At 38.1% G+C, this 21,463-nt stretch overlaps 1 protein-coding gene across 5 annotated transcripts in view; it reads right to left on the minus strand.

The window, feature by feature from the left end:
* The window catches only part of LOC139953301 (ras-GEF domain-containing family member 1B-like), an 88,312-nt gene that overhangs the window by 38,695 nt on the left and 28,154 nt on the right, over window positions 1-21,463 (minus strand). For 4 of the 5 annotated variants that reach the window (XM_071952785.1, XM_071952784.1, XM_071952788.1 and 1 more), the window contains one exon: window positions 7,869-7,997. In XM_071952785.1, the coding sequence (XP_071808886.1) occupies window positions 7,869-7,997 (129 nt within the window). Of the gene's footprint in view, window positions 1-7,868; window positions 7,998-14,246; window positions 14,499-21,463 lie in introns of those variants that run through there. The other variant, XM_071952789.1, reaches the window with a different exon arrangement.

The following is a 21,463-nucleotide window of genomic DNA, read 5'->3' on the forward strand; positions in this document are numbered from 1 at the left end:
GCTTGCCGAACTCGTTCCCTGTGCTAATCTATACTTACGTTATCGTGATTTTGATTCAGATCCAATATATACATCCCATACTTTTGCTTGTTCTGATCCAATTGCTGTTTTTGTTTACCGGGACTTGGCGACTTGCTCACAAACTTCAACATGATTCCACTACTACCACACCACAGTGTTGTTGTTATAACCAGACACACGGCCGCCGCTGAAAAGGTAAATCCTTCGAGGAGATTCCAGCCACGTAGAATAAATCCTTTACTTCCTGGTGGTGAAGTTCAGTAAATCCTCAAGTTGGAACGAGATGGTTTAACAATAATTGTGGACGACTCTTTCTTCTTACGCCGACATGACAATGCAGTCTTGCTCGTAGCCCTACAGTGAAGACTGTATCAGCATGGCCAGGTTTAGTCTCAAGTCGCTCATGACCTGACAACCGATATGAAGGTCATTATCTCTCAGCTATTTAGGAAGACTACAACACTTTACCATGGAGGAAGACTTTACTAAACCATAACTCCTGCTTAGCTCACAAACAACTTTTCCTTTTGGCAGATTTTCACAAACTTCTTGGGAAAGGTTGGTTTAAACAAAACACAGAAGTGAATATATCCCTGCTCTTAAAACTTCTGAAGACTACTAGATACCCGAGTCAAAAGTTAGTGCATGTTTTGTGGGCTTAGCAAAGACATCACAGTCTAGCGCTGCGTAGGTGTATACATCACAAGTCAGTGTTGTGTGCCTACTTGCTACCTCAAACAGCCAATCCCTAGTGGTCGCGCTAGTGGTTTTACCAGTTCCCACACTCTTTTGGAATTTTGTTCAGCAAATAAAGGAACAAAAGAGTCTGCCCTGTGTGATACCCCACTGCATGAATGGATGTCTTTGGAATGCCTGGTTGTCACTTCTAACCAGTATCAAGAGCAGTTTGTTTTTTCATAATGGTACAGTCCAAAGGCCTTTATGGTACCACACGCACACATCACAATGGGCTGGAGACTTGGCAGGGACTATTCTCAAAAGGGGGTGTGTCAAACAGTCCACAAGTATGTGGGTGACAATTAATATAATAATATTTGTGTCATCATATTCATAGTGAATCACGCACACAAACCCTGGCTAGAAAAGGTTTGTTTGTTTTTGTTACTACATGTAATAAACAAAAATACATTTTGGTGATTCATAATTTGTTTACAATAATGCGGTATGATTTTGGCTGACAGTGGTATGTGGAACCATGGAGGAAAGAAATGGTGTAACTGTAAGCGCTGATGGAGTAAAGTAGGTACTACCTCCAATAAATCCACCATGCACAGGAACAACCATAAGCCTTTTTGAGGTATGGCGGACACAATGCCACAACACTGTAAAGTTGTGGTAAATATGTGCGTATTGACCATAGAAATAGAACGTATGTTATTCAGTGAAGTGCGCATTTTAGGCGACGCGGCGTTTACACGTAAACCTAATGACCACCAACATGGTGAGCGTGGCATCAGTCGCAGCGTGTGATGCGCGCGTATCACGTCCACCATCCCTCTAAAAGGCTTATGGCACACACAGCAATTAAAAAGTTGTGGAAGTAGAGATGCGTGAGAATAAAACTGACTTTTTCAGTGGCACATTTTTTGTAATAATAAACAATTTTAACCCTTTTTATGTTATTTATCAGGGAGAGTGTTAATAATAATAATAATAATAATAAATAATAATAAGACTTGTAATGCGCACATATCCACCCTGCTGGGTGTTCAAGGCGCAGTAAAACCAAAAACAAAACAAAAACAAAACACAACACAAAGAAAAACAGACACAACAAAATTAGTCATTGAAAACCTGTGACATAAGATAAGTTTTGAGAAGAGACTTGAATTTTGCAGTACAAAGACAAGATCGAAGATTAAGTGGTAGAGAGTTCCAGATGCGTGGCGCGGCTGAAGAAAAAGACCTGTCACCCCATGAGTGTCGAGACTTGGGTTCAATGAGGAGAAGCATAGAACTTGATCGAAGATTCCTTGATGGAGTGTAAACTTGAAGCAGTTCAGAAATATAGTGGGGAGCCTTGCCATTAAGAGCTTTGTGGACAATGAGCATCAGCTTGAAGATGATTCGTTGAGAGATAGGGAGCCAGTGTAGTTGTTTCAGAATGGGGGTGATAGAACAGGATTTTCTAGACAGTGTCACAATGCGGGCAGCAGTATTTTGGAGCCGTTGAAGTCGGGAAATCTGGTTGTTAGGAAGACTGTAGAGAAGAGCATTGCCGTTGTCAAGACGAGAAGTAACAAATGCGTGAATGACCTTTTCAGTGGCACTTTTGTCCAAGTACTTGCGAATCTTACCTATATTCCTGATGTGATATGATGATAAACGAACAATGTTGTTGATGTGTGGCTGAAGTGTCATCGATGAATCAAAAATAACACCTAAGTTCCGAGCTTTCAGCGAGGGAGCTATCCGAGCATCACCGATGGAGATGTATGGCACTGAAACCTTAGTTAACTGTTGACGTGACCCAAATAGAAGGAACTCTGTCTTATCATCATTTAACTTCAGGAAGTTTTGTTGTGTCCAACGTCGAATCTCTTGGATGCATTTCTCAAGTCTTGCAATAGATGCATTGGCGTTTTCTTGAGAAGATTTAAACGTGATGTATAGCTGAGTGTCGTCTGCGTACACATGGTAATTCAGATTAAATTTCAGGATGATGTCACGAATCGGTAAAGTGTATAGCGTAAACCACTGCGGGCCGAGTACCGACCCCTGTGGCACAGAGTAGTTCAAAACAACAGGGTCGGATATCGCGGTGCCAATACATACATGCTGAGTTCTATTGTAGAGATACGATTTGCACCATGCTAGGGCTGTGTCCTCTATGCCAAGGTGATTCTGGAGCCGAGAGAGAAGGATGTTGTGATCGACAGTGTCAAAAGCAGCACTCAAGTCTAGCAGGACTAGTGCTGTTAGGTTACCATTGTCCATTGCAGAGAGAATATCGTTGCTCACACGGACTAGTGCAGCCTCGGTCCCATGGAAAGGCTTGTATGCTGACTGGAACACGTCGGACAGGTTGAAAGTATGAATGTGATCAGAAATACGTGATGAAACTACTCGTTCGATGACTTTTCCAAGATATTTTAAGTTTGCAACCGGTCTGTAGTTTTTGAATATCTCCTTGTCCAGGTTTGGTTTCTTGATGAGCGGCCTGATGTAGGAAACTTTGAGGCTATCGGGGAAACAACCGGAACTGAGGGATTCGTTTACAAGCTTAGTGATGTAGGGTACAAAAATATCGATGTTTTGCTTTATCATGGATGTTGACACTGGATCCAGCTCACAGGATTTTGAAGGAGATTTCATAATAACCCTTTGAATCTCAGCAACAGTCGCAGGCTCAAACACAGATAGTCTACACTCTGGTTGAAGTTGTGGCAATGTCTGCGGCACGTTGTCAATATTAGGATATATTTTGGCATTTAAAATTACAAAAACTTAATTTTTTTTTTTTTAATTTCACCCCTGTTGACCTGTTTTGGTTTGTTTCTGTGTACTGATGACTGCGTCAAACAACTCATTTAGCTTAATCAGTGATCACATATACAAATACTTAGATACCTCACCATGCAATGCCTCAAAACCCATATTCATTATAGTTAGTGTGTTCTTCTTTGTGAGAAGTTTTAGTGACACGTAATCCGAGTGACTAACAGGGCCCTACATGTAATGCAGCAGGTATTTATCTTTAAGCTACGCAACTTATGGGAGGGTATTATATTGATTTTTAAAGTCTTGATGTACTTCCCCAAACATCAATGATGGGTGGTAGCTTGTTTACAGGATCAATAACGGATGTTCTTATAGAAATGCTTGAAAGGAAGGTATTTTCAAGTTGTACATGGTGGTCTTAAAGGCACTGTATTAATTGGTAACTACTCAAAATGTATATGCGCATAAAACCGTACTTGGTAACGAGCAGCGGAGAGCTGTTGATAGTATACAACATTGTGAGAAACAGCTTCCTCTAAAGTGATGTAGTTTTTGAGAATTTTTGGTAATTTCTCACTTAAATAATAAAAGACTTCTGGCCAGAAGCCTTTTATTCCTATCTGAAAGCATGGAGGTAGAATTCTAGTTCTACCTCCATGCTGAAAGCACACTAATTTGTACAACAAGGTTTTTTTTTCTTTCATCATTTTCTTGCAACTTCAATAACCAATTGAGCCCAAATTTTCACCGGCTCGTTATTTTATGCATATATTAAGATTCACCAAGTGAGATTACTGGTCTTTGACAGTTACCAATAGTGTCCAGTGTCTTTAAGAAGGGGCACATTGCTTTTGGATTGGGCGCTTTGGACGTTAGTTATGATATGAATATGGTTGGGAAGATGGTTGGGAAGACAGTTTCAAAGTATTTCATCAGCTTAGTCTGGTCTAGCCTGGGTACATTGTAGTCATGATTAATTTATTCTGTTTTAATTTGTCTTTTCGCATTGTACCATTGTGTGTGCCTTTTATTTACGATTTGTGCTTTTTAATTGTCAAATATTTTAGAAAACTTGTATCCATCCTTCAATTGGCGCTTGCGCTGTCGGATGTTGAATTTCATCATATAAAACCATGGTTGACATAAGCCTTGAATATGCATGATTTTCTGTGTGAGTTTTTTTATTGTACTAGGCCATGACAGTGACACACCAGAAGGAAAAAGACTACAATAAATTATGGAAATAAAGTTGAAACAAAGGAGTGTGAATCTAAAGCATTATTCCAGCTGTTTTTCATGAGCAGCATTTCATTTCATTTAGGCCTATAACTCTGGTTGTGAGGCCAAGGACTCCCAGAAAAGCGAATTTAATGACTTACCCATTGGAGAAAGACAAAGGATATTTCAGTTTTAGATGCGAGAGGAAAACCCCAGAGAAATATTCCAGGAAAAACCTGCAAATCAAGAAAACCCATCCAGGTCCACATATTGCCCCGGGCTGGATTTTTTATTTTTATTTATTTATTTTTTTTTTATTTTTTTTTTTATTTTATTATTTTTTTTTTGGGGGGGAGTCCACAAGACCACAGGGCTTCTGACTCAAAATGTTAACTGGACCAGAATTCTTCAGATTCAAAAACAATTCTTGACCCAGTCTAACAAGCATTTTTGTTAATTGTTCTTGAACGAGCGCAAAGAGATGTAAGAGAAGATCTGTATCTGTATCTGTATCTGTGTCTGTGTCTGTATCTGTATCTGTGTACGTCGCAGAGACCAAAACTGGCATGAACACACTGGGAGAGAGTGTGAGAGAGGGCTGCAACTAAGAAGGGATTTGAAGATTGATTTCATTTGTATTTTTTGGCTTTCATTATGTCATTACTCAGCAGAATTGAAAGATATTTTATCAGACTCAAAAGTTCACATTTTTAAAACATTTTTTGTTCAAGATATAACACAGTGAGGCATTTACTCATCAATAATATTCAAGTTTGTGGTTTATATTGATATTGAAAAACACAAGAGGACTTTTCCGGTGAAAAGTTTAATAAACAGCTTGACACCAAAACTACCAGCCTTGGGCCTGTGGTCCGAAGCCCTGGTCTTAAAGCCCTGCAGTGAGATTTGAACCAGGGTTTTATATAGACGGGAGGCGAGGAAAGAAGCCAAAATACGCAACCAGCTGTGCATAAAGCCATTAAATTAAGTTCACAGATTTACAAATAACTTACAGGGTTTACAGAAGGTAATGGTGAAAGACTTGTCTTGAAATAATATTCCATGAAATGCTTTACTTTTTGAGAAAACGATAAAACAATTATCAATTCTCGATATCGAGAATTACAGATTTATTTTAAACACATGTTATGACATGGCGAAACGTGCGGAAACAAGGGTGGGATTTCCCTGTTATTTTCTCCCGGCTCCGACGACCGATTGAGCCTAAATTTTCACAGGTTTGTTATTTTGTATATAAGTTGTGATACACAAAGTGTGGGCTTTTGGACAATACTGTTTACCGAAAGTGTCCAATGGCTTTAATGGTCACAAGGCCATTCCTTTTGTACAGCATCTTCACATGAGAAATATAAACATCAAGGCAATAATCAAGATTACTAATTCAATAGGTCGACAGACAACTATCAAAAATAACTAGGGAGAATACAAAAGACACAGCTTGATTGCGATTCCAAGTATACACAAAACCTTGGGTGTGTTTTGTTTGTTGTTAACCACTTCCAAGAAGCTTAAGCCATTTGTTTAAACAAGGTCATGACAAAAACTAGGTATTCTGTGTGCTGAGGTCAAGTTAATGGGCAAGGAAAGAATACTGCAATATCCATGTCCTTAAAAATAAGAGAAGACAGAACAAGAAGTATTTTTAAAAATCTGTTAGACTTTTGTTCTTCTTCGAACCAGCTGGAGTAAGAGAGACGCATTGATGACGATACATGTTTAAAATCCTGGCTAGTAAAACTTCCTAGTAAAACGCTAGCATGGTTGGCTGCTTAAAAAAAAAGATTAATGTGCAAGGGCATGAATATCATTTCTTATGTCTTTTTGCACCAAAAATAAATGATTTTGGTCACACAATTTACCAATTTTGTTGTTTTCACTCCCATACTCAACCTCAAAGTTATTGATAAACAGGGCTAGACAAAGAAAACCCAAAGTAGTTAATGGTTTTCCTGTCTGACTGTGTTCCTAAGTGCTTCACTTGTTTATTATTACAATCGGAATTACCCAAATGATGCCCTTTGTTTATTTTTGATCTTCGTTCTTTTTTTTTCATGTTTTGTTTCGTACAATTTCATCAACTTATTCATCTTAAAGGCAGTGGACACTATTGGTAATTACTCAAAATAATTATTATCATAAAACCTTTCTTAATTACAAGTAATGGGGAGAGGTTGATAGTACAAAACATTGTGAGAAACGGCTCCCTCTGAAGTTACATAGTTTTCGAGAGAGAAGTAAATTTCCTTAAATTTGATTTCAAGACCTCAGATTTAGAGTTTGAGGTCTCGAAATCAAGCATCTGAAAGCACACAACTTCGTGTGACCATGGTGCGACAAGGGTGTTTTTTTCTTTAATTAATATCTCGCAACTTCGATGACCGATTGAGCTCAAATTTTCACAGGTTTATTATTTTATGCATACGCTGAGATACACAAACTGTGAAGACTGGTCTTTGACAATTACCAATAGTGTCCACTGTCTTTAATAGAGTTTATTCAGGCATGGAGCAATAAACTAGTTTATTGCTCCATGATTCAGGCCAGATACTTCACAGAGGCAAAGGGCGCAATTGCCTCCGTTGCCTCATATCATCGTCTTGGTGCCTCTTGAAATAGTCCAAACTCAAACAGGCACCATTTATCAAGGAGAAAACGCCTTAGTGCTCTCGCCTTTTCAAGATCAAAGCATTGTGCCCGTTCATTGAGTTCAGAAAGTAAGGGGAGATGTGCCTCACATTTCTAGTAAAAGCCATGGCTCAAAGTTTGAGGGAAAATCCACAAGACTTCAGGGCTGGTAGCTCAAACTTTTTACTGGGCCAGAAGTTATTGTAAAAGACCACAATCAAAACAATTTGAGCAACCGCAAAAGAGAAGATCTGTCTCATTTGTCTTGTGTATGTCTTCTCTCTATCAGCTTGTGTATTCCAACTAAAAATTACAGATTATTCTTCCTGCGTGGACAAATCGTTTCAGATTTCCAGCAATATCCAAAAAAGTGACCATCATTTGAAATGAAGTTTTCACAGCTTATTTGTACTGTATAAGGCCTATATCTATATTTATCGGATTAAAACAATAGAACAGTTCCCAAAACCAAGAGTATGCTTTCCCGTTAACGAAAAAGATGAAACAATCAAAAATCTTACCGGTGTTGTCTCATCTTCCTGGCAAGCAGCTTCAGATGACTGCCCATTGCATGGTTTGGTGTTTGAGGTCTCGACTGCAAATTTCTCTGCAAACATCGCCGGCAGGCCAGACGTCTGTGGTAAACTTCTCTGTAGTAACACAACAAGACAAAACAAACAATCAAAACCCAAATAACACCAAATCCATGCACTTTATTTTTATACTTTATGGAAGGCTTTGTATCAATTTACAATAAGAAGTCTTGAAGGGCCTATGTGTACAACACCACAAAGGGTATGTGGGAGCACAGTGAACGATTTCCCTTGTTTAGCAGAGCAAATTGCTAACACAAAATGTACCAGTTGCTACTCAACAAATCCTCATTTGCTACCTAATATTAGCATTCAGTGTGCACAAAATCTGTTCAGTCTTAATTGTTTGCTATACCATACTGCTGGACGAAATCATTACTTGGAGCATAGAGAACTCCGTGGTCCTTTCTCTATTTTAGAGAACTCCTTGGTCCTTTCTCTATTTGGGGGAGAGAGGATCATGGACAAAGTGCAATTCCATGGGAGTCCACTTAGCTGAGTAAAGATTTATGAAACCAGCTCTCAAGTACTTCACCATGACACCAAGGCTGGCGGTACCTCCATGGTACAGGCTGAAACCCCAGTACACAGAGTATGTTTTTCTCATTACTTGGCACCCTTGCTTTGGGATTACAGTGAAAGTTCTTCTTCTTCATCCCAGAATCTTTGGGTTAATGTATTATGAAATTTGTAATGGGTGAACCAGGTTGGAGTATTTATTCACCAGACTTTTTTGGATCAACCAGACTATTAATTTTGGTTTTTACCCATACACAGATGTGTGTTAGCACTGTATACTCAGTACTTTCCCGAGTACTGTGGTCACAGGCACGTTACTCGGGTGGGATTCGAACCCACGACCCTTGCAATTCTAGAGCAGTGTCTTACCAACTAGACTACCGAGGTTGCCCGGTAGCTAGAGGCAGTTCGAATCCTATGTTTTGGCAGCGGGTACCGCAATGATATAGTAGATGTTAAATTTGCATCGATGCAAATTTAACATCTATTATACAAATTGTAGACCCTGTCCGAAATGGTGTCTACATACATGTAGGCTACATTGGATACAGCTGGAACACAGCTTCATTATGCCTTGAAGTAGAGGACATCCCTAGCAACAGTCATAGCCGTAGCCAGAGCCGATTCGGATACGGCTTAAAGGCACTGGTCACTTTTGGTATTTACTCAAAATAATTGGTAGCATAAAAACTTACTTGGTAACAAGCAATGGAGAGCTGTTGATAGTATAAAACATTAACGGCTCCCTCTGAAGTAACATAGTTTTTGAGAAAGAAGTTATTTCTCACTAAAATATTTGAATTTAATAAGAGACATCAGCTGAGGTCTCGAATTCAAGGCATCTGAAAGCACACAACTTGTGTGACAAGGGTGTTTTTTCTTCTATTATTCTCTCGCAATTTTGAAGACCAATCGAGTCCAAAATTTCACAGGTTTTGTTATTTTATGCATATGTTGAGATACACCAAGTGAGAAGACTGGTCTGTGACAATTACCAATAGTGTCAAGGGTACAGAATTCAACATTACAGAATTGCTCTATCTGCTAGATCTGGCATGAGTGCTATAAGGGTTGGGAAAACCCTTACTGTTTCCAGCTGCTGCCCCTAGTCATGACCTCCAATGAGACCCTGTATACACAGAGCTATGTGTGCACAGTAAGCACTTGATATTCATTCAAATCAGACTGAATTTATTCATGGAGGTATCATGGATTGAGTTGAGCCATTGAGGTAGAATTTCTACCTCCATTGTTGAGCTGACTGTAGTCTTTCATTCTCTGTATGCATCAGCATTCTATCAAAAGGCAATAATGGTAACGAGCAAACAAGAGCTGTTATGTTCATAGTGATATCTGGCGACTTGCATAAAAATAAAAAATAAACACTGAACACCTTTTGGTAATTGTCAGAGACCAGTCTTCTCACTTGGTGTATCTCAACATATGCATAAAATAACAAACCTGTGACAATTTGGGCTCAATGGTCATCAAAGTTGAAAGTGAACAATGAAAGAAAAACCAACCTTGTTGAACAAACTTGTGCTTTCAGTATGCCAAATAATATAAAAGGTCAGGCCTGATACTTCACGGAGGCAACGAAGGCGATTGCCTCCGTGTCCCCTGGTCATTGCCTTGGTGCCCTTGAAATGCTCCAGTACAAATTTGCAAGTACATCATAGGGTGCCCTTTACCAAGGAGAAAATGCCTTGGTGCCCTTGGCCTTTCAAAAATGAAGGTAAGGTTCACGCCTAATATATTCGAGTGAGAAATTAACCTTTTCTCAAAAATTATGTTACTTCAGAGGGAGCCATTTCTCAATGTTTTACAGCTCTTAGCGTGAAAGTTCATCTGTGTTGGTAGCTAGATACAATTTGGTTTAACTCTTGATCACAACACTGAGTTTTACAGCTATTGTTTGCTCGTTACTAAGTAAGCTTTGATGCTAATAATTAACTTGAGTAATTACCAATAGTGTATATATATTGCCTTTCCATGCTTTTTATAACAATGGTCTGGATGGATAGTTCAGTATAGCAAAACATCCCAAAATGTCCTATAAATATAAACCATGGAACAGTGATGGACTAGTGAAGCTATAGGCCTACTCGTCCGCCTGTAGGCCTTAATAATATAATAATAATAGAACAAATTTATTTAGTGCCAAATCTATACAAAACAATGCTCCATGGCATTTACAGAGAAAGATTTAAAAACAAAACCCATATTAATAGACAAACAGGCTTTTTAATAACAATTTTTCAGATTTTCCAAAGGTTATAATCAGACCAAGGTAGGAAGAACATCATGACTGTACAGAACAACACATCATGACAGGCAACACCACACAAACTACATCATAATTCTTTTCTCCAGAAGACGATCAGAGCAATACTGATCGAAACGTCGAGTTGAAACCAACGGTTCTTTTCAGAACCACCCCAACTCATTAGAGATGGTCATTACATGGTGTTACTGCAAACCTTTCCATAAACATCATAAATCTGAGACAACTTACCCCTAGAGTCGCAATTTCCAATCACTAATAAAACCATGGAGGAAGAACCTGTCCTGGTTATGTACAACAACTATCAGAGTAGTACCACACAACACAAACGACAACGCTATGTAAAAGGGAACCATTTCGCTTCAGCAGTGTGTGACCTCTCATCTCTATTGACTACAATGCATTTCACTACAGCCTCAGACTGCTATTAACAGTTTATGGCAAGTTCCCGGTACTTTGCCCAGGATCCCATGTGTTTTCAGTATAAGCGTTTCCCATGGGAAAACTGCCATTACCTTCATATCATACCGCCTATATTTTTTGACATGTGTGAAAATTGGGGTAATTGCACGTATCATAAAAGTTATTTTTTTTATTTATTTATTTTTTTTTTTAAAAGGAGAGTGAAAATATGCCGGTAGTTTGGAATATAAATTATAAATGAATGAAGGCTGACTGCCAAATGTATAATTTAAAATTAAATTTGCAAAATGTACTTTTTTCAATGAATGCTCAAATTAAAGGCACTTGGTAATTGTCAAAGAATCCTAACGTATGCATAAAATAACAAATCTGTAAAAATTTTGACTTAAAGGATTTGGGTACCTTCTCAAAATGTCCATATAATTACATTAAACAATACTGTTTACCAATGTTGTGCTATTGCTTTGAAGGGTGTTTTGGTACTTTAAAGTACAAACAGGCCTGTACGCTTCGTTTCTGAAAGGGCAAGGGCACCAAGGCATTTTCTCCTTTGTAAAGAGCACCCTATGAGGAAATTGTAAATTTCTACTGGAGCATTTCAAGGGCACAAAGGCAATGACCAGGGGGCATGGAGGCAATCGCCTTCGTTGCCTCCGTGAGGTATCAGGCCTGAGCCAATAAGAATGTGCCATTTCTTGCTAAAAAACCTTCAGCTTAAAAGACATTCATGAAATATTTGTGTGAAAAATATTGACTTAAATGATACTTTTGTTGTTGTGTTTTGCAGTATATCATTACAATATGGCTGTAGTCTTTCCTTCAACACTACGGGAGGGGCAGGAAGTTGTTATCAAAATCTGACAAAACTTCTCTTCTTTCTTAAAAACTAACTTGACAATGGTTTTTACTGACACAATCTAAAATTCTGTCTGTTACATGTCAACTTTATAACACCCAGGTAAACACAGCAATGTGATACTAGGCTGTTGAAAAAAAGAAAAAAAAGAACTGTGAGCACAAAGTGTGAATTAGCTTGCGAGCACGGAAGCTTGCAAGCTTGAAGCCTACATTTATATTCATGGTTTCTAAAGCCATCTGCAGTATTGGTTCTATATGGTTTCTAGCTTTATGTTTTGATGAATTTGATCTGAAGTACCAGAAATTAAATAAAATTATATATTTTTTTTTGTATTATTTTGTTGTATTTAACAACATTCATTGAAACTGGGAGCTATCATTAAAGGGTCTATGTAACTTTTGTAGGACAAAAAACACAATGTCCACAGATTTACACTAAACTTACACAGTTTGAAGATAATGATAGTAGAAACCTTCCCGGAAAATATTGCGTGCTGAGGTGCTGTAGTTTTGGGGTAATGAGTAAAACAATGTCATGAAAATAATTTTTGTCTCATGAGACGAAAATTATTTTAATCATTTACAAACATATTTTCATGACATTGTTTTACTCATTTCTCAAAAACTACAGCACCTCAGTAATAATATTTGAAGGGAAGCTTTCCACTATCATTATCTTCAAACTCTGTAAGTTTAATGTAAATCTATGGACATTTTGAAAAGGTACCCAAATCCTTTAAAAATCGCCCACTGAAGATTAAAAAGGGAAATTGCACATACAATAAAGAAAAAAAGAAAAATGGAAATATTTAATACCTAACAACTTAAAAACGTAAACAGATCTCACTACTCAATCTTTCTAGAATGTTCACAGCTTATCAATGCATAGCCTGTATAGAGTAGGTTAATCTTGTATGCATTAGTTATCTTCTCCCACTCTGAACTAACCATATGGTGAGTTAGTCACGCTCAAGTGAACACACAAAAATATACATACACAAAGTTGATCAATGGTATGTATAATAAATTATAGTCATGGGGGAAACAGTTATAACCTTCATGCGTTGTAACTGTAAACCAGCAGTCGACTCTTGTTATAACAAAATTGCTGGGACTGGCCCATCAACCTCTTTACATACAACAAGAACTTTGTTATAAGAGGACAGCAAAACTAAGAAACAAAAAGAGGAAATGAGATTCTGGACTTCAGAATGTAAAGCAGAATCTGTTTATAACTAGGTTGCGCTTTATAAGGGTTGAAACTCTTTTTAACAGTGTTTAAAATTGTATAAAAACAAACAGAAATGTATCTAAGGCCGTGTCCGAAACGATGACTTCGGCTACAGCTACATCTAGATCAGCGCGTCTACCAGTGCTGGAGAATAGGCAGATGCGGGCGATCTAAGACGCGGGCGATCTAGCCGTAGCTGTAGCCGAAGTCGCCGTTTCGGACACGGCCTTAGTTTCTGTTTGCGCTGCATTTAATGGTACATCCCAAAGTCAACAGTATTTCTTGAGTGACAATGCCCTCAACTCTCCTGGCGATGACTAGAGCAAGCTAGTCGAAACGTTGAGACCAATTTAAGAACTCACTCCGCGGCAGTGCAGTTAATTCTGATCCTATAAGCTGAAGTCGTAGTCTTAGCCAATTTTCTATATCTTCCGCCCAGGTAGTACATAAAAAGCAGGACAGTTCTTTTCAGAGCTGAGAAGTCTTCCGAACAATCCAATTAATACTCCGCCATAGTAATGTATAGCAAGACAGTTCTCTAAAGAATAAACTGTACCTGGCAAGAAGATACACACACAGGGTGAATACCGCAACCCAAATATAAATTGACAATGCCCTCTAGTGATAGCATGAAAACAATGAGTCTTACAATACAACTGATGACATTTTTTAGTTCATAAAATAGATCACCCATCTTGACCTTGGCACTGAAAGAGTTAATAACAAGCCTGAGAAGTGATATTCTGATCTGATGAAAGCAAATATATTCCAGAGGCAGTTAAGCTCGGCTCATACTTCCTGCCAATGTGAATGCGAAGTGAATTATGACTTCACATGGCTGTTTTCGCTGCCACTGTTTTGCAGAGGTTTAGCACATCTCTACTCTTCCGAATTTGTGACGTCAAACTTCGCATCGCATTCGCATGAACCAGGCTGTAGTAAGATCCTAAAAATGAGGCCTAATTGCTCCCCAGTGATGATTCCAACCTACCATTTGATCGTCCTTCTTGTTATTACACACTTGACTATGTTGACAACATCTACAGTAGCACAATACACATGAATCCACACCATTAGGCTTCTGGCTACAGGGAAGATAGTCTGGCATCCACCACCGCAAATGAACCCTGGCCATTACCTCTCTCTCTATCAAATCAATAGAATACACCCGCTTTGGCTCTGGAGTCACAGAGAATTTAATACACCATCACGACGAGTACGACAGGCTTGTCAAAAAAACTGACATCAAGCAGGAACTAATATTCCGTCTTCACTTATCATATCCAGTTATTAGCGTCTTTCAAGTGTAAGTCTCCGACATGGCGTTCCGGGATGAAGATATTTCTAAAATAATAATTTACATCACTCTACCTGGCTATAACTACAGCCTCCATGGTTTGTGCGTGTGTGTGACTGGGTTTGTTGTGGCCTCATCATGCTGACAGCTGATTGCCATTCCAGACATGCTTGTCTCTGGGCCGAGTTCTTTTTGCGATGAGAGGTTGAGTGATTCTTGGAAGCTTTTAGGATCCCAGAGGGGGGTGGGCGATGGGTTAAGGAGAATGAACAGCCTTTAGGTCCTATGATGACACCTCTCTAGGGTACCATGAGAGGGGCGGGAGTTCTGCTTAACTGGTTCCTTGAGATGCAGGGGCTGTTTCACGATAATTAAATTCATGGGGGGGAGGAAGACATAGAACAAGGAACTAATGGTGAGACTTTAGGCAAGTGCAAACACAGTTTCCACTTTCAATTCATTAATAATTATATAATTGAAAAAATTGTATTAATAACTTGACATCTATCAAAATTTGCTAACAAGGCTTTAAATTTTAACCATTTCTATCAAAGCACAGTTTAAATGCTTCATAAAAATATATGAAAATATGTTTTTTTCTTTTTCAAATTACTTTTTATTTAATGCTAGTTAACTTAATGCTATTGACTTTGAGATGAACCAGGGCAACACAAATCAGCAAGGTACAGACTCATCTCAATTAATTTTTTTCATAATTTTTTAAAACCTCACAAAGCTATGCATTTTAAGTTCAAAAACAAACGCAGTTAAGGGACTTAAAGCCATTGGACACTTTCGGTAAACAGTATTGTCCAAGGCCCACACTTCGTGTATCACAACTTCTATATTAAATAAGAAACCTGTGATGATTTAGGCTCAATCAGTCATCGGAGTCGAGAGAAAATAACAGGAAAACCCACCCTTGTATCTGCACGTTTCCACGTGTCATGACATGTGTTTAAAATAAATCCGTAATTCTCGATATCGAGAATTGATATTGTTTTACTGTTTTCTCAAAAAGTAAAGCATTTCATGGAATAATATTTCAAGAGAAGTCTTTCACCACTACCTTCTGTAAACCCTGTAAGTTATTTGTAGATCTGTGAACTTTTTCTCTTTTTTTCAGTACCGAAAGGGTCGTTTCTCAAGCATCTGAAAGCACACAGATATTCTAAGTGACAAAAAAGGTTTTTTTCTCTCATTATTTTCTTGCAACTTAGATGACCAATTTAGCCAAGATTTTCCAAGGGTTGTTATTTTATGAATATGCTGGGATACATCAAGCACGGAGGTAGGAATACCTCCATAAATCAAGTGAGGATATTACGTCTTTTAAAATTACCGAAAGAATTGCCTTGAATAATAATTATTCTGGGGGAAAACAAATCGGAATTCAGATTAGAGTAGAAGGAATACCACGTCTGATACCGAACACTGGATTAAGAACAGCCTGCTTGTTGATTAGAACGGCTGGTTGGATGCCAGAGAGAGGAGAGGAGCACCATACATATATTTGACCTTAGTATGCAAATAAGCTGCCATCTGATTGGATGGCTTTCACTGCTTGTTCATTAGGACAGTTCAGTGATGTCAGAGAGAGGAGCACCATACATATAATTGACCTCAGTATGCAAATTAGCTGCACTGTGATTGGATGGCTTTCCCCATCTCTATCTTCACATCACGTCTTGCGTTTCACCTTTGGCAATGAGCCAAGCAAATGTACTCCAGGCGAGGATGGGGCCTACATACAGTGATCTCAAAACAGCCTCAAGATGTTGCGTCCATTAGGGGAGCATCCCCCAACAAGGGAACTAGGCAATTTGACTCAACATACATTTTACAGTGCCTTCTTCAATCTATATTACCAGGCACTCGATGGACACTATTGGTGATTACTCAAAGTAATTCTTAGCGTAAAAACTTACTTGGTAACGAGCAATGGAGAGCTTGATGGGGCTTGTTAGCCGGATGGCTCCAAGTGTGGGGCACAACAAAATCTAAGCTTACAATAGTATAAAACATTGTGGGAAATGGCTCCTTCTGAACATAGAGTAACATAGTTTTTGAGAAAGTACTTTCTCACGCAAACAATAAAAGACTTCAGGCCTGAAGCCTTTTATAGGCATCTAAAGCACACACATTTTTGTAACAATGGCGTTTTTTCTTTCTTATTCTCATACAACTTCAATGACCAATTAAAAAGATTTTCTATTTTATGCATTTGTTGGGATACACCAAATGAGAACACTGGTCTTTGACAATTACAAAAGGCAGGAAATATTAAGGTGTCCAGTGTTGTTACAAATCACCCACAATTTCAACAATGCCATTTTTATTATTGATTTCCACTAAATATTGTTTCTATCAATAAGTAAAATCAAATTAAAAATGACCTTGATAACACAATTTTCAGACGACTGTTTCAACAACACTAATCTGAACCTGTAGTATTGCATGAAAGAGAATCTAACATTGCACCCCATTTGAATCTGTCTTAAAGTTTTAAAGGCAGTGGACACTACTGGTAATTACTCAAAATAATTATTAGCATAAAACCTTACTCGGTAACAAGTAATGGGGAGAGGTTGATAGTGTGAAACATTGTGAGAAACGGCTCCCTCTGAAGTGGCGTAGTTTTCGAGAAAGAAGTAATTTTCCACAAATTTGATTTTGAGACCTCAAGTTTAGAATTTGAGGTCTCGAAATCAAGCATCTGAAAGCACACAACTTCATATGACAAGTGTGTTTTTTTCTTTCATAGTTATCTCACAACTCCGACGACCAATTGAGCTCAAATTTTCACAGGTTTGTTATTTTATGCATATGTTGAGATGCACTAAGTGAGAAAGACTGGTCTTTGACAATTACCAATAGTGTCCAGTGTCTTTAAGGCAGGGTATAATTTTTAGTATTTTCAAAGAGCAGAATCTTCAATTGGTGTATCCCAACATGTGCATAAAATAACAAACCTGTGAAAATGTGGGCTCAATTTGTCATCATAGTTGCAAGAAAATAATGGAAGAAAAAACACCCTCACTTTTGCATTGAATTGTGTGCTTTCAGATGCCTGACTCATGCCTGCTGAAGCTTTTCTCAGATTCAAATTTGGAGGTGAAAATGTCTCTTTTCCCTTAACCTACATTTACTTCAAAGGGGTTGTTTCTAACAATGTTTTACAGCTCCCCTTTGCTCTTTACCTTGTCAGTTTTTATGGTCATTAATATTTGGAGTATTACTTAAGGGTTAACCTTCCTTTAATACTCTAAAGCCATTATACACTTTCGGTAAACAGTATTGTCCAAGGCCCACACTTCGTGTATCACAACTTATATACAAAATAACAAACCTGTGAAAATTTAGGCTCAATCGGTCATCGGAGTCGGGAGAAAATAACGGGAAAACCCACCCTTGTTTCCGCACGTTTCGCCATGTCATGACATGTGTTTATAACTTCTCAAAAAGTAAAGCATTTCATGGACTAATATTTCAAGAGAAGTCTTTCACCATTACCTTTTGTAAACCCTGTAAATTATTTGTAAATCTGTGATTTTTTTTTTTTTTTTCTGTACCGAAAGGGTCCAATGGCTTTAATGGCATGTCATGGCCGAGCGGATAAGAACTCCGGACTCGAGCACTGGTGTTTCTGATCAGCTGAGTACGGGTTCGAGACCCAGTCATGACCCTGTAGTGTCCATAAAAGCAAGACACTTAGCCATTACTGCTGCGTCCTTCGGATGGGATGTAAAGCCGTAAGTCCTGTGTGTTTTGCACAGAAAAGAACCCAGTGCACTTATTGTAAACAGAAGGGGTTCACCCCGGTATTCCTGGTCTGATCGGCAGCATAATTCGCCACAGCACATAAACCTTTACATGGTGCTATATAAGTTTCATACTTAATACTTTGCGCTTTGACACGCCCATTGATAAAGTGCTATATAAGAACCCACTATCAATAATACTACTAAATATATCAAGATGTCACTCAACAGCACTGATTGAATATCATTATTAATAATATGTACGCAATTTGTTAATATGTCACTGGGCCTAAGTGTATCCATCCAGCCGTATTAACATTCCTGAAATGACCAAGCCATGATTCCACAACCCATAATAATTTGAGGGATTAACGGAATTCAGCATTGCCCTCTTATCCATCAAACAAATTTAAAGGTTTCTAAGAAATGGAGTGGGACAAATAAATTCCGTAGGTAGATTTTACTGGCCAACTGAATGCAAAGATGCCTACGTTTGCATCTTGCAATCAGGGAGATCTGCCCAACCTCGTAGATGTATTATTAGAAACTTGGTAAGAGTTCAGCAATGTTCTAGACATGTTCTGTTAGACACCTGGTAAATAGTAACTAACTAGGCATGTTTTTTTTTTTTTACTTGGTAAAGAGTAAATAAGTGTTGTATTTTAGAAACTTGGTTATAAGGGGAATCAACTAAGCGTATTATTAGAAACTTGGTAAAGAATATTTAACTCTGGAGGCATTTTAATCAGTAAAGAGTACCATCTAGGCAATTTTTTTTTTTTTAAACTTGGTTAAGAGTAATTAACTGTTAGGGCAGGTATTATTAGAAACTTGGCGAAGAGTATGCATTAACTATGTTTTGTATTGTAGAAACTTGGTAAAGAGCAAATAACTGGGGGACCTATTATTATAAACTTTATAAGGAGTCATTAAGAGTACATTGTAACTATCTATAGGGGCATCTCTAAACACTTGGATAGAGTAAATTACTACGGATATTAGACACTTGGCAAAGAGTAACTAACTTGGCATGTATCTAAGCAGTTTCACGTCAATGGGAGGAATGAAACCTGATCTGTTGCTCAAATCAAGACTGACAACGTGAATCTAAGAACGCAAACCCTGGAGGAAGGGAGGACAATAATCATGTGACATCTCAAATATCACACCTCATCACGTCATGTGACTCATACTCTAAAGGGACTCTCCACCCAGGAAATCAGAGACATCTTGTGATTTATTTGTTTATTTTTTTTCACTTGTTTCATTTTCAGACTCTAAATATATCCCCTGAGACATCACATGATTTATGTTGTTGATAAATTTTATTAAAAATGATCGAAACAATTGAGGAAGTCTGTGGGAGCGACAACAACTTTGTTTTTTGTTTTACTTTATACTTCATGTTGCTCATCATTATCACCTGATCAGATGTTATGTCCAAAATGGAATAGGTCATAGAATATCGGTGTCAAAAGGACACACCCAACAGCACAATTAGCGCCAATAACAGGGGAATAGGAAACGAGAAGAAATGTTTGGTTTTAAAGGCAGTGGACACTATTGGTAATTAGTCAAAATAATTATCAGCACAAAACCTCACTTGGTAACAAGTAATGGGGAGAGGTTGATAGTATAAAATGGTGTGAGAAACGGCTCCCTCTGAAGTGACTTAGTTTTCGAGAAAGAAGTAATTTTCCACGAATTTGATTTCGAGACCTCAAGTTTAGAACTTGAGGTCTCGAAATCAACCATCTCAACGCATACAACGTCGTGTGATAAGGGTGTTTTTTCTTTCATAGTTATCTCCAACTCCGACGACCAATCGAGCTCAAATTTTCACAGGTTTGTTATTAATGCATATGTTGATATACACCAAGTGAGAAGACTGGTTTTTGACAATTATCAATAGTGTCCACTGTCTTTAAATGTGGTAGGGAAACACCATTGGGGAAAACCCACCAATCGTAATCCCATCACATGCCTTAAGTTTTGTTCCTGAAGGGGCCGGCACAGCAATTTTCCTCCTTCTATGAGGAATAACACTAATCCAACAATAGCTGAACACCTAGTGTTTGTTTCGACAAACACTAAGTTATTACTTTTATTACTTACTTTTATTACAAGTTATTACTTTTTGTTTTCAAATCAATTCACAACCAATCACCATATTACATGCAGTCCTGCGTTATACATTATGTTCCTTCAAGACCTAACCTACGGTCCAGCACCAACCCATTCCAGCTGACTGTCCCACGCACCCGTAACAAGGCTGGTGATAGAACATTTACAGTCACTGCAGCAAAGGAGTGGAACAGTCTACCACGCTCAATCCAAAATGCTAAATCAACTGACAAATTCAAGCAAACGATCAAAACATACCTATTTCAACATTAATCAACTTATTGCATTCAGGTGGCTTTCATTTCATTTAGTTCAATTGATTTTTCATTAATTTATTTATTTATTTTCCTGTACTAAATACTTTTGTAAGCGCTGTGATTTAGTTTTCTAAGTAGAGCGTATTTTAAATGCCATTTATTGTTATTATTATCATTATTAAGTCAAGTTTAGTTTGTATAGGAACTTTGCAAAGGGCACACGGCAATTGCTGGTCGCCATGTGCCCTTATGAGGCCTGCAGTAATTGTAGTGGTATTAAGGCTATAAAACAAAGACTGACTGGGCAACGAGCTTAGGCCACAATACTGTGAATACTGAGGTCAATGCCCTCATTAGTCTGGCGGTAAGTGTTGACCGTCTGGTGTGTGGTAATTAAGACCTATGTTTGGGTTTTGGTTGACTGGTAAAACATCAACAAATAAAATCCACAATTTAAACACTTGCAAGAATCAGGTCTGGAATTTAGGGTTACAGAAGCCACAAGACCACAGGGCTTGTTGTAGCTCAACATATTTAGTCATGAATTTACTGGGCCTTCAGTCCAGTGTAAAAATCAAGATCTGTTAATCGATACTACATTTTACTTCCCTAAAACATTCAACTGATTTTCGATATTGACTCAACTAAATAATATTGTTTTTCTTTTCAGTACAAAGAAAGTCCTTGTTGTTTAGTTCCTGAGCAACTCAATCCTAAACCAATCTGATTTCAAGGCTATAAGGCCTACAACAAATTTTAAAGCCATGGA

The sequence above is a fragment of the Asterias amurensis genome, chromosome 21, assembly GCF_032118995.1.
Source record: "Asterias amurensis chromosome 21, ASM3211899v1".
Lineage (NCBI taxonomy): Eukaryota > Metazoa > Echinodermata > Asteroidea > Forcipulatida > Asteriidae > Asterias > Asterias amurensis.